Source organism: Hippoglossus stenolepis, chromosome 5 (genome assembly GCF_022539355.2).
Source record: "Hippoglossus stenolepis isolate QCI-W04-F060 chromosome 5, HSTE1.2, whole genome shotgun sequence".
NCBI classification, from domain to species: Eukaryota; Metazoa; Chordata; class Actinopteri; order Pleuronectiformes; family Pleuronectidae; genus Hippoglossus; species Hippoglossus stenolepis.
The window spans coordinates 18,761,644-18,777,343 of NC_061487.1; the positions used below are offsets into that span (position 1 = coordinate 18,761,644).

Consider the following 15,700-nt stretch of genomic DNA (forward strand, 5'->3'; position numbering starts at 1 on the left):
ACAACATGAATTTGATCAACGAGAGTCGAGCACTGATGTCAGTCATATGAATAAGAAAGTTCCTGTGTTGGTTCAGTGGGATCAGATTATTACAGTGAGGTTGATCATACATCCCTTATTCTGTTGCCGACCTCAGTCGGCAAATCAGGTTGTGATGTGATTCACCAGAGCAAGATCTGAATCAATAGGTTCTGTAGCTCTCCTCTGGTCTCCATCTCTTCAATTTTCTCCCTCCTCCGTTCTCTCCTCTGCACTCCTCTACCTCACGTCTCTGTCACTTACTCCTTTCAATCTCCCTCTCTTCAATTTTCCTCCCCTCTTCTTTTCCTCTCCCTCCGTCTCTCCAGTAAAGGGCTGCAGTGTGACAGGAATTCCAATAACACCACTCAGCTCTGCACAAACTGGTTTTCAGTCTCTCTCTCTCTCTACACACACACACACACACACACACACACACACACACACACACACACACACACACACACACACACACACACACACACACACACACACACACACTACTGCTGTCATGTCACAAATCCAAAGTATTTCAGCTTAATTTTGGCAGAGCAAAGATCAGTTTTCACCACAGTCAGGGATCTTCAGAAGCCAGTTTTCCATCAGCTGTGCTGCTCTGTGATGACTTATTTCACTTATCAGTGCAACAACTTGCTGTTGCTTCAGGCTCTGTTTGGGTTCGGGTTCACTAACCAAACAAAATAAATATCTATATGCTATGCACTCAATACTAGAATTTATTAATTTGACCATCAGCATGCTAATATGCTAATAATGACATTGCTAACATGCTTATTTTTTAGGCAGGTATATTCTTTACTTAGCTTATAGGGCCGGGCGATGAAAAATATCAACTATCACCATATATTTTTCATCAATGACAATATAACAAATGCTTGATATATATCAATATATTTCTTATTCATTGTACACGCATGGTGAGGAGGTATAACACACAATTGGTTTTAATGTTCTACCTCAGATTTTGTATATGTTTTGCTGTTTAGCGAGTGTTTCTCTGCCCATAAAGAAGAGTTTAAAACAACAACCTTCACTCAGGCGCTACAATCGCTCTTGAACTTGAAGTAATGTGACATTTGTCCTGTTGATTTTTGATTTTATATTTTTATCTTGAGTACATTTTTGGCCACATTCCCCAGCCCTCCATGTTAACATCATCATTCAGCCTGTGCTAAAACAAAATACAGCTGAGGCTGCTGTTAATTTTGTCTTAAACCAAAATTTGAAGTAAAATCAAACTTTGACCATGAAGTTAGCAATAGATGAAAAGTCAAGGGACAAGATGTTATGGAAATCCATCCAAAAGTGGTCAAGACATTTCACTAAAACACAAAACTGTCAAACACGTGGTGGCGCTAGAGGAAAAGTCAGGGTGTCACCAGAGATGATGGGATTCATCCACTGGGGGGGAAATGAATGTCTACACAAAATACCATGTTTTTCATAACCCTCTAACAGCCCCAGTTTCACTTCTGCTCTTTATAAAAAGTATTTTGATAGAAGGTCACCAACAGCCAACAGCATGGGGGTTATATTTAGCCCTACCTGGCAGGTTGCACTTCAAGTCCCTATCGTCGAGATCCAAGTTTTCCTTTAGGATATGTCAGTGACAGCATCTGGACTGGGCGATCAGCCATATTAAATCAGTGATATGTGATCACACTCTGTTGTTTGCATATTGCATGACCACTGCAGAACTTTTTCTTTCAGAGAAGAAGGAGATAGATATCTGAGCCATGTTTATGTATTTAAATTAAATGCACGTCCCTTTCTCCTCATTATCTTTATTCTTTCCATTCTCCTCATTGCCTTCATTCTCTTACATGCATCTGTTGTTTATTTCCTGTGCAGTTGATCTGGGCTTTCTCGTTTTTGGTCTGCGTGTTTCTTATCTTTGGGAATGCAGGGGGTTAAAGGAAGTTGATGCTTGAGTGATCACTGGCAGGGGAATTTGAATCGAAGGCATTTCTGAAGGTCTTGGGTGACACATCACATCTTCTCACAGCACCTTTGTGTTTCTGGCCCCAAGAAAAACAGGTTTAGTTGCCAGGAAATGATATTTTATACATTTCTTTCAGTACAAATAACCTCATTATTGTCTCATTTTCCTTTAATGATCTCCATGTTGCTCTTAGTGACGTACTGTAGGCTACTGCCTGTTTTCTGAAGGTTAGACTTCTTGCGTGCTTGCTACTAAGTGAGAATTTAAATGCAAATTTCAATTTTTCCTAAAAACAGCTTTGTGCATAGCTGTCAGAGACTAAGCTCAGTCAGCCATCAGTCTCACGTTCACAACAGAATCATAGCACCACCTGCTGCTGTGGAGGGCAAATAACAGATGTGAAACAATCCTCAACACAATCGCAGTGGAAAGATTGTCCCAAAAGACACAGGATATTTTTTGTACATGTAAGAGATGCTGTATTTGTTTCTAAAGAATTATATATGTATTTTTTCCAATGCATTTTGTGTGTGCATAACAAAGTGCATTAGTTTACTAATGGATTTCTGTATTTGCATAGAACTCTGTGTTTGTTTGTTTAATCACAGGGAATATGTAAAACATGTTTTGTTTGTATGTTAATTCTCGAGAGTAAATTTCCTTTGCAGTTGTGTCTGCATGGTGAAACTGACTCAGAGAGTTCAAAGACTTGTCACCACAGATCCGGTTCGCTTGCAGTCTTTTTGTCAGGCAAGTCTTTTGTTACGTAACACAAGCCCATATCTCCTCAGAGGAGGCAAGAACAGAGCAGGACAAGCTTCAAATCCCGGCAAGTGTTGGTTTCAGTCCTGCCTTTGAAACGCACTCAATCCCTTGGCTGCTTTCAAAGTAATCTCAGTGCTGTTGATGAAAATATGCTGCTCATGCTCATTTAGAGGCAGGAGGTGGTGATGATGAACAGAGCGAGGCCCTGCTGGAGCCTCTTCTTTAAAATGAGCAAGAAAGAGACGAATGGAGATAGAGATGGTTTGCCTGTGAGTAGAGTCAAAGATCTGTCGGATAATGATGCCAAAATATTACCTCTGAGTTCGGTCCCTGTTTTTCCACTCAGACATGTCCTGATCGGGAGCGTTTCTCTGTCCCCTGTGATCACATTGTCCTGCTCTCTCTATGAGGAGCAATCAGAAACATTATTTAGACAATATTTAAATGTGATCATATTTACCCCTGCAATGATGCCTTTTATTATCAGGGAATTTGCTATTTATACATATTTTGATACTTTAAATGCTTCCTCTCATATGGTTACATACTAAGGTGTGTCTGTTGTGCTTTAAGATGATCCTTAGACCAAGAATCTTCTCTTTCGACACATCTATGTTGTAATAGACTCATATATTCAAGTAACTGAGGCTCATAAATTTCATTATTTTATTCACCACTGTTAACTCCAATAAGAAATTCATCCATCTTTCATCAAACATCTGTGCAGAATATTTTTCTTCATCACTTATCATTTTGCGATCAGGCACAACGATTCTAGTTTAAACCAAATGTTTTAAAGAGTGACTCCTGGTTAACATGTCATCTTATTGAGCCACGTTTCAGTCACTATTCTGTATGTGACATGTAAATGAGACCAGCTTTATGTGGAATTAATCTTTATTAACTTTCTGTACATGTGACCACAGAGAGTAGGAGAGAACCAAACAGACACAGGGCTGAAACTATCCAACACCAGGCAGAATGCAAATATGATGCAATGACATAATGAATATGCTAATTATAATCAAACGTTCTCAATTCTGCACATTGACCATTTTGGGTCCAGTCATGTAGGTTTGGACCTCGCCTCTGAGTTCTATGTGTGGATGCAATGATATGTTGTTTAGATAAACTTTGTGTGTGTGGGAAGATGAGTCATCTAATGCACAGGAACCACAATTAGACTTTATATCAAGAGAGACACAAATACACAAACCTATAAACAAGAACACAAACAAGTCCCTCGGTGCTCATTCTATACACACACACACACAAACACACACACACACTGCAAATATAGACTCATATGGATGCTTAAAACACACACACATACTCCCTCTCTCTCTCTCCGTGTCTCTCTTTATTTTAATGGCAGGAAATAGAGACAAGACAGAGCCCTCAGCTCAGGCGAGAAAAAAAGACCACTCGTGGTTTCCATGGAAACTGTCTCCCTTTCACTTTAGGGGGAGGGCAAGCGACTAGTGGAGGAGTTAGTCAGACATTTAAGGCGGCTCGTGGACGGGGTGGGAGGGAATTTAAGGTGGTTTGAAGTGTGAATCCGTCAGACTTTTCCACCCTGGGGAGGAGAAGGGTTATTTAAGGTAATGGCGGCCCAGTGCAGACACTTTGAGCAAACGGTAAAGCAGACAAAAGATAATTGCGGCATCCACCCTTTTCACCTTGAGCTGCACACTCAGCAAGCTCAGCAAGCCAGGACACACACACACACACATGCACAAACACACACACTCCGATGCACACGTTCACACATGGGTTATTGATATCAAGATAACAAATCTGTTCATAATTACATTACAGCATGAGGGGTTGATGCCACAGTATCAGCATCACACAGACCAAATAATTGTAAAAATAATAGAGCTGGAGATTAGTGTGTGTGTGTGTGTGTGTGTGTGTGTGTGTGTGTGCCTCTCTGATTCCTAAAAAGACTTGAGAGGCTTGGGTTGTGTTTTGAGCTGCTTATTATTTATAATTTTTCTGTACTTTTGCCAATACAACACTTTGCTTGGAGAAATAATTTTGATAATGCTTTTCTTTATGGGCTTTTAATTTGAAAGCAACTATCCGGAGTTAGACACTGCACAGAAACTGACCGTGCATAAATTAAATCTGTCAAATGTTCAGCATATTTCCTCTTAACAAATGAACGATAAAAACATCATTCAGATGAAACTTGGCAGGATTCTCCAATTTTCCTATAATTAATACCAAATTGAACAGGAAACTAAATGACTTGTAAGTTAAGTTTGTTAACATCACAATTTCGTACTAAAACCCACTTTCTATCTCATAAAAGCAGCCAAAGTTTAAAAAAATATAAGATAGTGTTCAGACACAAACAGACTTTACCTGAATAAAATCTAAAATCTATGATGAGCATTGGGGCTGTTTTAAAGAATATTCTGGGAGATTTCGAGAATATTGTTGAGAAGAAATGATTACAAGACTAAAGTAGTCATTTAAAACCAGTAATACTCGTAAATCTCTGTCGAAAAATGTATCATATTCCTGATTTGAATTTGAACAATCACATCAAACAACAGGGAACAAGGCTACGAATCAGGTCCAGTTTGATTTAAACATTTCATAGTTTGTCATGTTGATCTGTTACATTGCCTTTCCAGTGGCAGACACGAGTAGTTACTGTCTTGTGCAAGCTAATGATGCACAGAGCAGCGAACTAAACTCCCTGTAGCTGCCACCACCACACACCTTTCCATACTAATCCAACTCCCAGCTACACACACACTCTATCCCCTCTCTGTCTAGCTTTTTATTTATTCATCTCAAGCTCCTCTTCCAGCAAGGCTGTCAGCTTTTGTGCTTCTTTGTGTATATACGTGCATGTGTGTATGTGTGTGTTTTGGTAATAAGTTCATGCCAGGTCCCTGATGACTCACTGTTAGTGTATATCAGGTTTGCTTTTATTTCCCACTGGAGAATGCCCACTTACAGATATAGTCATGAATTAGACTCATACTCTTATTAAACAAGACATGCGGATGAATTAATGTGAAGGAGGAAGATCAACCTTTCAGTAGTGTTAACTGATGAATCCTAATCAGACGTGCTGTGCTTCTAATAAGTCTGAGAGGGAGGGGAACAGCTCCGGAAGATCGACTGTTACTGTGGGTGTGTGTGTATTTTTGTGTTACCTCGGCCTTATAGTGTGGGATCAATGTCCTCTGTGTATTGATTATGCCTCAGTGAAGTATGAATAATAAAGCCGAAAAACCAAAATATCCTGGAGTTTGCAGAGGGAGCGTCAGTGGGAAGTAAGCACAAGTAAAAGAGAAGAACAGGGTTTTGTTCCTGTGAATATTAGCGCTGCCTTGACCCAGTTCTTTTACGATGGGGAAATGAGTGATAAATCAGCAAGAGGTTGGATAAGGTGAGAGAGCCACAAGGGCAGAGGGGGAGACAAGTGACACGACAGCAGAGGAAGACTTCCAAGATGAAAATGAGTGGGTGGGTGAAAAGGAAGAGGAGACAAACATGAAGTAGTTTGGTGAAGGTGTTTTGGCCCTGAAGGACTTGTGCACACGACACAGGGAAGAGAACGAAAGAAAAAGTAAGAGAGGGCAGGATGTGATGTGCCAGACGATTTAAATGTTCTTTTCCTCCTGCAGCTTTATATTGATGTCTCTGTTGTGATTCTTGTCTTCATGAAGAAGCCACCACTGCAGATCGAAGTGTTGTCTCTCTATTAAAGTAGCACTTTGGGAGCGTCTAGCTGTGAGCCCTGAGATTCATGTCGTCTCCCCTCAGTGGTTCAATTTAGTGTCTACATTCCCCCTTCTTCTGCTCTCAGCATAAAGTGACTTAATTTCCCTCCTCTTGTTTCCCCCTGCCTCTCAGAGCTGCCCTATGGCTGGGAGAAGATAGATGACCCCATCTATGGCAGCTACTATGTAGAGTAAGTCTCCCTGTTGACTTGGTTAACTCTGTAGTAAAACAGGAAATGCATTCCCACGGTTTACAACATCTGGTTATTAATTATAAATGGATAAATTCTCACTTCTTTTTCATGTCCTTCAGCTCGTTTGACTGAACTTTGACAGTGAAATGTTCGTCTGAAAGAACTATCACGAAAATGCTGCAGATAAAATCTTGTGGATTAATCAAAAGTATTTAATATGTTGCTTTTAGGTGCTGTTTTATTTTGAAGTACTTCACATTTTTTAATTCAACTAGATTAACTGTAATTAGAAGTGAAAACGTATTCCCTTACAACATTTGGCTGCAGCTACAAAGCTTTTTAGCAAAAATTATTTTTATAAAAAGAAAAACAAGATCTTACAGCCAATAGAAACACACATGTGTCAAAGGCTAGTTTATTTTTATTGCTCTCAATTCAAGTTGGTGAGCTTGACTTTTGATTTTCAGTGGTATAAGGAATATAACCCCTTTACTCTTAGATCAAGTAATTTCATTCACAGTCAACATAGAAAAATTGTTCTTTTATCTTGGTCCCTCTGCTCTGGCTCCCGTGAGCTGGAGATAACATGAGGGCACCAGACTCAAAGCATTGATGAATCTTTCCACCCGAACAGGTGCAACAAACCTAACAGATGATTCATGGTTGAGTCCAGCAAACACACAGGTGTATGATGTTATTTAGTAACACTGAAGGAAACATCTTTCTGAATGAGCACTTTAACTTTTGGGTTTTAGTTACTGAAATCTAAAGGCCCTAAATTATTTGTAACGATTCACTATATTTTCAGTCACATCAATCGAAGGACTCAGTTCGAGAACCCAGTCCTTGAAGCAAAGAGACGCCTGGAGCAGCAGCAACAGATGCAGAGCCAGGGACTGTCCGCTCTGCCTTTGCCCACTATATACAGAGGTACACGTGAAGCACTTTAACAATATGTGCAGTAATAAAAACATGCTGACATACTCACTCAGTTGCACAAATATGAAAATGCCAGGACTGCATAAAGGGCATGCACGGCACATGGTCTCCAGGGCACAAAGGACCCCTTGAAAACTCATGTGCTGAAAGATGTTTAAATTGTTTGTTCTTTTTGTCTTTACAGATTTTTTTATGTCGAGCATTGTGCAGTTTTTCTTATTTTCCCAAAATATGTCAGAGAATGGGGAGTTTCATAAGTATTTGATGGGGCAGATGCACAATGTTACAATGTACAGGGTCGAATGGAGATTGCTGGCAGTGCGGGGGACAGAGAACATGCTCGCCCTCGGGCCCCGAGTGGGCTAATCCAGGCACGCATATGAGGTCGTCCTAGACCAGTACATCATGTACTGCTTCATATGAGTGAAAACTGCATTTCAAATGACTCAGCTCATCGGGGATTTAAGGAAATGTGTTCTTATTGGTGTTGTCACATTCAGATGAAATGTGCACTTAATTAATTCAGCACCGGAAAAAAATCCTAAAGAAATAATTTGACAAACCAAATGTAAATGTACGTAAATGTACGAAAATATCACAACTTCAAAACCCTCTCTCCCTACAGAGAAGCCGTTATTTACAAGAGACCCGACTCAACTGAAGGGCACCTTCCTGTCCACTGGCCTGCAAAAGAGCAACATGGGATTTGGCTTCACGATCATCGGAGGCGACGAGCCGGACGAGTTCCTGCAGGTGAAGAGTGTGATACCAGATGGACCTGCCGCTCAGGATGGAAAGATGGACACAGGTACTTATGATTATCTCTGCAGAATTTCTACAACTGCTTGAGAAATACATTAAGAATCAAACAAACAACAAGCTGTCACTGCTGATACTATAATTGTGTGTTCGTATAAATGCTTAAGCAGTAACTCATCCTTCTGGTAATAATTTCCCCCCAAAAAATTTACTGCCAAAGCAGATCTAATGTAAAGACTCTAATTTAATTCAAGCAGGTTTTTATTTGTGTGTGAGGTGATTTCGGACCTAAATGCCAGCGGAGGACAACAGAGTCCAGTAAATTTTGTGTTATTGTTTAGTTCTGGCATCAACAGTTAGATATTTCTTATCCTAAGCATTAGTGCGTCAGTAGGTTTTATGGTTTTAGCCTCGGAGACGTCACACACAATATAACATTATGTTTGTGTCTTTGATATATTATCTTCAGTCATTTAGTGACTTATCGATTTCAGTTTAAAAATTCATTATCATCATTCATTATCAAATTCATCTTCAGGTCATTAGTTTTCCAGAAGTAGTTTGGAGCATGTTTATTGTCCATTTTCCTTTGTCCATTAGGAGATATTAAGCCCTCACACATGTTTAAAGCTGTTTCCCTGATTGACAGGTGATACAAATATCGCCAGACGTAGTTCAGTGCCTCAGCTTCACCAACTGTCAGTTTTGTGGTTATAGAGACTTAATTAAAACAATAACAACAGAAACAGAATCATAAACCAGTGGGTGATATTTTGCTGTCTTGAGGTCCTGCAGAGTTTTTGTCAAACAAAAGAAATGTCTGTTTTCGTCCAAATTAAGCACAGATCAGGCTTCTCCTCCGCTTCAACCTTCACCTATCCCAGGGATGGACACATGTGGATGGACAAACACCAGTAAAAAAAAAGAGGCACATGAAAAACCTTCTTTTTATAATAAAACTTCTATGCCTCTTCTTTTTTGAATCTTTTAAAGATACAACGCACGCAGAGTTGTTTAAATTCCCATAAAAGAATTTCTATCAGTAATGTAAACAAAATTGCAACGATACTCACGATGCAAATGAAAAACGGAGCGGTAGAGGTTTCAGTATCCCCGCAAATATCTATTCATCTTAAAAAGGGGACATCATTGGCCCTCGGTGGCATATTTGGGATGCCCTATATTTGTGCCTGTAGCACCGTGTGTCCCAGACAAGGACTCCAGTTTCCTCTCAGCGCACTCTCTGCCCTCTGTCAGTGCAACACAACACTCTGCTTTTGTTAAAGAGAATGAGAGGGGCTCATTTGTTGGGCCATAACTGATTCCAGACTGTCGCCACACAACAGCTGCTTCATTAGGAGAATCATCTCTGCTTTTGCTGTGACACTGCAGCTGCAGCATCATTGGTCTGGCACCATCGGTCACAGAATTATCAAAAAACATGTCATACAGCGATACAGCAGTGCCACTAAACTGTCCCATGTTTGTATTTGTACTTTGATTCCTAAAACCAAACGTCTTTTAATATCCGAGCCGCAGTAATACAGTCTAACGTGGCTTACCTCTCGGTAGGAGGGTAAGGAGAACCTGCTCTTTCTGGAGGGTTACCAGTGGATCCCTGCAACATACCAGCATGTTGTCCTTAACAATATCCTCGAGACAGACATCAGATCCAAACCTGCACATTTACTGTATATTTGCATGTTAAAGTCACAGTAAGTTGGAGTCTCATAAGTTAGGAGGATGTGCTGTATGGGGCTTTATATGTGTTCCTCTGTGAACCAGTTGGCCCTTTGCCTGGCACGACTGGTGTCTAAACTGCTCATTTAGAGCTAATTTCAGAAATGGGAATCCTCCGCTTCTCTGAGCTTTTATGTCTCTTCCCTTTGTCTCATCGTTTCTCTTTTTTATCTGGAGTCCATCTCTTTCTATTTTATCTCCATCTCTCTTTGTCTATCTGGCTCACCCTTTACTATGCTTTCTTATCTAACCACGTCATCTGACACTTCCCCCTGCTTCCCGCCTCAATATATTTTCATCTCCCTTCTCTTTCTACCTCTTTAGTTTTTCTCTCTTCATCCCTCTATCCTGGTCTGTCAGCCCCTCTCTCTGTCTCTGTTCTGATTTCTCTCTCTCACTCTCTCTCTTTCTATCTGGCTCCTCTCTGCTCTGTGACATTGCCAGAGCTGCTCACGCACACATTCATGTTACGCACATTCCCACTAACACACAGGCGCAGTCACACTGCCACATACGGGCACTCGCTGGCTGAGATTAGCTGGCCCGTTTGAGCTGTGCGGCATTGCTCTTAGGGATTGTGTAGGATTGTGCGTGTGACATGTCAGGGTGTGTGTTTATCTGTGTGCACGTGCCCATGTGGAGTGTGTGCGTATCTGCATGTGCGAAAGAGTGTGCCTCCGAAACTGTGAAATAGAGGATTTGAGGCAGCTGCATTTGTCATGGGGCTGTGACTTTAAAGCAGAAATCCATAACTTTCCGCACATTCAAACTACAGCAGAGATGACAGAGTATCTAGTGTCGCATTTGTGAAGTTCTTTCACCTCGTTGTGATTGGTTTTGCAGGAAAAATGTCAACGGGGAACCAGTGAAAGTGAATAGAAATGTAGGATTTAGTGAAGTGATGGCTTTAGACTGCCAGACAGACAAATACAACTTTTCTTACACACAAAGATCAAAAATATTCTCACCACCAGATCTTTAGAAAATGCATCATCATAATGCGTTGTGACTTTGCAGATCCATTCAAATATCTGAGCTGTTAATGATAAGAGGGTCTCTGTTAATGGCTGTGTGCACCAGATGGTTGTCACATTCACAGAGACGCTGACCCCGTCTCTCTTCACCTCTCCGTCTCACACCTACACTTGTAGATCGCCTGCAGTGGCAATGAACGGTTATTATATTCCTGTGTGATACTGGAGAGGGACAGTGTGTTTCCTCTGTGCTGCTGCCTCGCGTCCCGATGCCGCAGAGATATGACATTTATGGCAACAGGAAGTGACAAGTTGTATTTTTGCGGCACAGAATGTTTACGCACATGAACCACTGAGAGCAGATGATGTGGTCTGTGTCACGTAGTGTGACTTTGTCCTTGCTCTTGTTCCTCCTCAGGTGATGTCATCGTCTACATTAATGACATCTGTGTGCTCGGCACCACTCACGCCGATGTGGTCAAACTGTTTCAGTCGGTACCGATTGGTCAGAGTGTGACCCTTGTGCTCTGTCGAGGATATCCTCTGCCTTTTGACCCTGAGGACCCCAATGCAGCTGCGAACACCTCTCTGACACCCATTGGCCTGGAGCACCGCCCCCTGGTGGTGAACGGCCGTGGCAGCTACGACCCATACCTGGAGTACCTGTCCTTGAGCTCCCAGCTGCCTCCACAGGCTCTGGCCCAGGCTGGGCATCACCCCGGGGACACACATCTAGACGGCTCATCCCTGCCGCCCACCACACCCGGCTCAGCCTCGGCACTCACGCCTCATGAAGACAACGTGTCCATGGCCTCCTCGGGAACTGCAGGGGTTGCCGGGGCAACTGCACAAGGGGCAGAGCTGCTGACGGTTACTATGGTGAAAGGAGCGGAGGGATTTGGGTTCACTATTGCTGATAGTCCCACTGGTCAACGAGTGAAACAGGTGACGTATCAGGGATTGTTCTTTCACTGAGTAGACACTGATTAGACCAGAAATAAGAGGCTTTAGAAGTGTTAATTGTATTTCACTGTCTGTGTCTCAGGATGTGAGCAGTGGAATCTCAGTCGTCAGCCAATCTCAGTAGTTGAGTTGAGTTATACATTAAACTTGTGGCAGAGTTAAAACAGCAGGTCAAGGCAAATTTAATCAGCCAATGCAACTCAGAAGAAAGAGACTGAGATAATATGAAAATCAGTTCCGCTTGTGTTGGATTTGCTTGCTACTACCAGAGTAATGAATGAAGACTGTTCTGAAGAAGAAACACTACTGGTCTGAAGATTACGAACACCCACGTGTTTCTGATTTGTAACTTTAGGTCACCAACGATTGAAAACAGGCTTTTTTCAGCGATTGAGAAATTGGTAAATTCACAGTTTTTTCTGCAGCAATGGAAGCAAATGAATCCTTGTAAGTTGATGCAAACAATTCCTACAGGTGTACCCAACTTTGATGGCTCAAAACTCTGCCTGTACAAAGGTAGTGTTGGAACAAACTGTTGGTACATCCTCTGATGCATAATTAGGACAATAGTGCACTGCAAGTAAATATAAGTAAGCTGATTTGGGATAAAGTGAACAGAAGGGGAAAGAAAGCGACCTATAAGTGCAAAACATGCATTGAACATCTGCAACCGTTGAAGGTTGAACTTTCTAGACTGTTTATTTTTTCAGATATATTTATTTATGCATTGTAGGCAGAACACCATGAGTCATGTTCGGCCGCGTAATGAAGATCCATGATTTTTTTTAGTCTTTATAATTTATGTGCCTTCATTGCAGAAACACTGAGACATTACCCTGGGGAAAGTGTTCGTATATTTTTGACCAGTAGTGCATAGAGTAAAAACTCCTAACCTGTGTACTTGGAGTCCAGGCAGTAAAGAACAGATAAGCTTCATTGTGCCAGATGCTATTTCTCATCCCTGTCGTATTTACTTATGTAGTAAAACATCTGCGCTACATAAAAACTAAACATCTGTCTTAACACGTAATTGCTTTATGTTCGACATTCAAGACTTATTATTCTTTAAACAAATAAAAACTCTGCTTACGGGAGTAAAGTAATTGCACTTTAAAGTATCTTGAATGATTGGTCCTATAAACCTTTAATCAGTATAAAGTTCTTGATTGATTTTTGAACCAGTTGATATAATTTAAAATAAAATGGTTTTATGAACCATCTATAGATAACTGGTTTGCAGAATGAAAATGATTAATTAATATCTCTCAGCACAAATTAGATCAGAGCAGATGAAATTGACTTTCGGTGGACACGCTCCTGTGCTGCAGGTGCTGGACCCAGGCTCACAGGCAGCGTCGGGGCTGATAGAGGGAGACCTGATCCTGGAGGTGAACCAGCAGCCAGTGGCTTCAGCCGGACACGGGCGAGTGGTGGAGATGCTGAAAGAGTGTCCTGTGGGAGCGGAGGCAACGCTCCTCATACAGAGAGGAACAGGTGAGAGAGAGAGGAACTGTTTCCTTCTTTCTTTTCTCTTTGTTTCTCTCCTTGGTTGTTATTTTATACACTTCCAGTACAGCTTCACTCTCTCCATTTATCATTCATGAGGGTGACAAGGAAGCCTAAAAATTGTACCTAATAAAATCAGGGATAATTTATCTATATTTACTGTAAAGTATAGTAAATTAATGTAAATTGATACTTGTATTGATGGATAAATCTATTTGCATTGTATTGGGTGATGTACAGCGAATGCGAATTACTTTTATTATTATTATTAATTATTCTATTCTGTGAGATATTTATTTTAAATGTTGCCAAAGTTGTGAATCAAAAGTTCAGATTTCAGATTGAAGGCTGGTTCCAATGTTTTCTTTCTATATGTGACTCGCATGGATTCATATATTTCTGAACACAGCTCAGTATTATTGGCTTTAATATACTCTGGCATACAAATAACCAACAGTGCAGGTTCACTGTTCAGCAAAAAAATGTGCTTCTATAATTCCTGATATTCTGTTACGTTGTTCCCACATTTACAAACTCAAGCCACTTCTCTGTCACATGGTCAGAATGTAAAGTCATAATATTTACTGAACAGACGTCCCACTATAATCTTTGTTGCTGTGGATGTTCATACTGTCCACTCTCATGTTCCACATCGGGTTTGGGCTTGAACATGTACTGATGGATTTAGCCATTTGCAATCAATTACATTCAGTTTCTTAGCTACTAGTTACTTAGTTTTACAGTCACTGGTTAGAGGATGAGGAGCACCTCATGCTCACTGATAAACTTGTCTGGCTGTCAGTCAGAAGAAAGTGGACTTTTGAGGAGGCCTGAGCTGATATTGTTTCAGTCAGACGCCTCAATGAGGAGCTGTGTCACAGGCAGATTGACATAAATAAGGACTTTTTATTGAGCTGTGATTAATGCAAAACTACTGTAGTGGAGTCCCAGAATAAAAAGGTTAAAACAAACACGTTAGATCCCATTTAGTACCTGCTGACACTCCTTGATCTATATTTGTCATTAGCTGTGGTAAAAATAATTACAGTACAATTAATGTCAAAGTGCATGTGGCATTTCTGCACCTCTTGAAAGACCAAAATAAATGTTGCAAACATAAAGAAGGGTCCAGTGCAGAGCAACTGTCCAGCTAAATATAATCTGACTTCGGATTGAAATCGTGTTGGTGTGGATCTGCAGCCCCAGCTGCAGCTTTACAGGAGAGAGTCGAGTGGAGCTGACAGTCAGAGAGATTTTGATTATGATCTGTTTCAAACCTGTTCTATTTTTGAACACTTTCATGTAATTTTATTCAAGTCTCCAGGTGACATTTTATTTTGGGAATATTTAATAGTTTAGAAGGTAGAAGAAGAATTTTGCCCGACGAAAAACTGCACAACTTATCATATTATGTCTTGAAATAACAACAGTGATTTACTAAAAAGTGTAACAATTCTGGATTGTTGTACAGACCAAACGTTTCTGTGTGTTGGTAGAGAGGAATATTAAACTTCAATCTTTACCTTGGGGAAAATTGGATCATTACAGCAGCAAACAGCCCTGGATACTATTACTACTAGAATTTTGAAAACATACTGTTATTTAATGTATTTCATATGCGCTGACTCATGCAGAGAATACACACAGAATACAAAGCAGATGTCTTAGTAACTGTTGTGTGTGTGTGACACCATGTTTTCTCACATGCAGCTTTATTCCCAACATGTCATTTATCTTTTCTATTGAAGCACAGAGGGTTGAATATGGGGAAGTGTTTTATCATAAAGCAGCTGAACATGTAAGAGGCAGTGGAGCTCTGGGACGAGAGGCAGCATCACCACTGCTGTGGGGAAAGCAGTTACATTCTCACTGGAGCCACTCCTGCTCAAAGCAAATGAGAGTGTCTCACTGGCAAACTGAGCTGGTTGGCATGATGCTGTTTGGCTTCATGTACCAACTGAAATCCGAACTCTGAAATGATGAAGCTTTGATTATAAAAACAGCATTTTTACAGTTTTCTGAGTACAAATGGTCAGTTACGATGAGATGCTGGTTCACGCACAGTTGCTGCCAAAAAGCTCCAAATGTACATTTACATGATTAATTAATATCTTTGATTCCTCTGGAACATTC

General features: G+C 40.8%; 1 protein-coding gene across 10 annotated transcripts in view; it reads left to right on the top strand.

The window, feature by feature from the left end:
- Nucleotides 1–15,700, top strand: part of LOC118109933 (membrane-associated guanylate kinase, WW and PDZ domain-containing protein 2) — a 74,122-nt gene that overhangs the window by 44,160 nt on the left and 14,262 nt on the right. For all 10 annotated transcript variants that reach the window (XM_035157414.2, XM_035157411.2, XM_035157413.2 and 7 more), the window contains exons 7-11: nucleotides 6,626–6,683; nucleotides 7,495–7,616; nucleotides 8,251–8,433; nucleotides 11,517–12,043; nucleotides 13,390–13,555. In XM_035157414.2, the coding sequence (XP_035013305.1) occupies nucleotides 6,626–6,683; nucleotides 7,495–7,616; nucleotides 8,251–8,433; nucleotides 11,517–12,043; nucleotides 13,390–13,555 (1,056 nt within the window). The remainder of the gene's footprint in view (nucleotides 1–6,625; nucleotides 6,684–7,494; nucleotides 7,617–8,250; nucleotides 8,434–11,516; nucleotides 12,044–13,389; nucleotides 13,556–15,700) is intronic.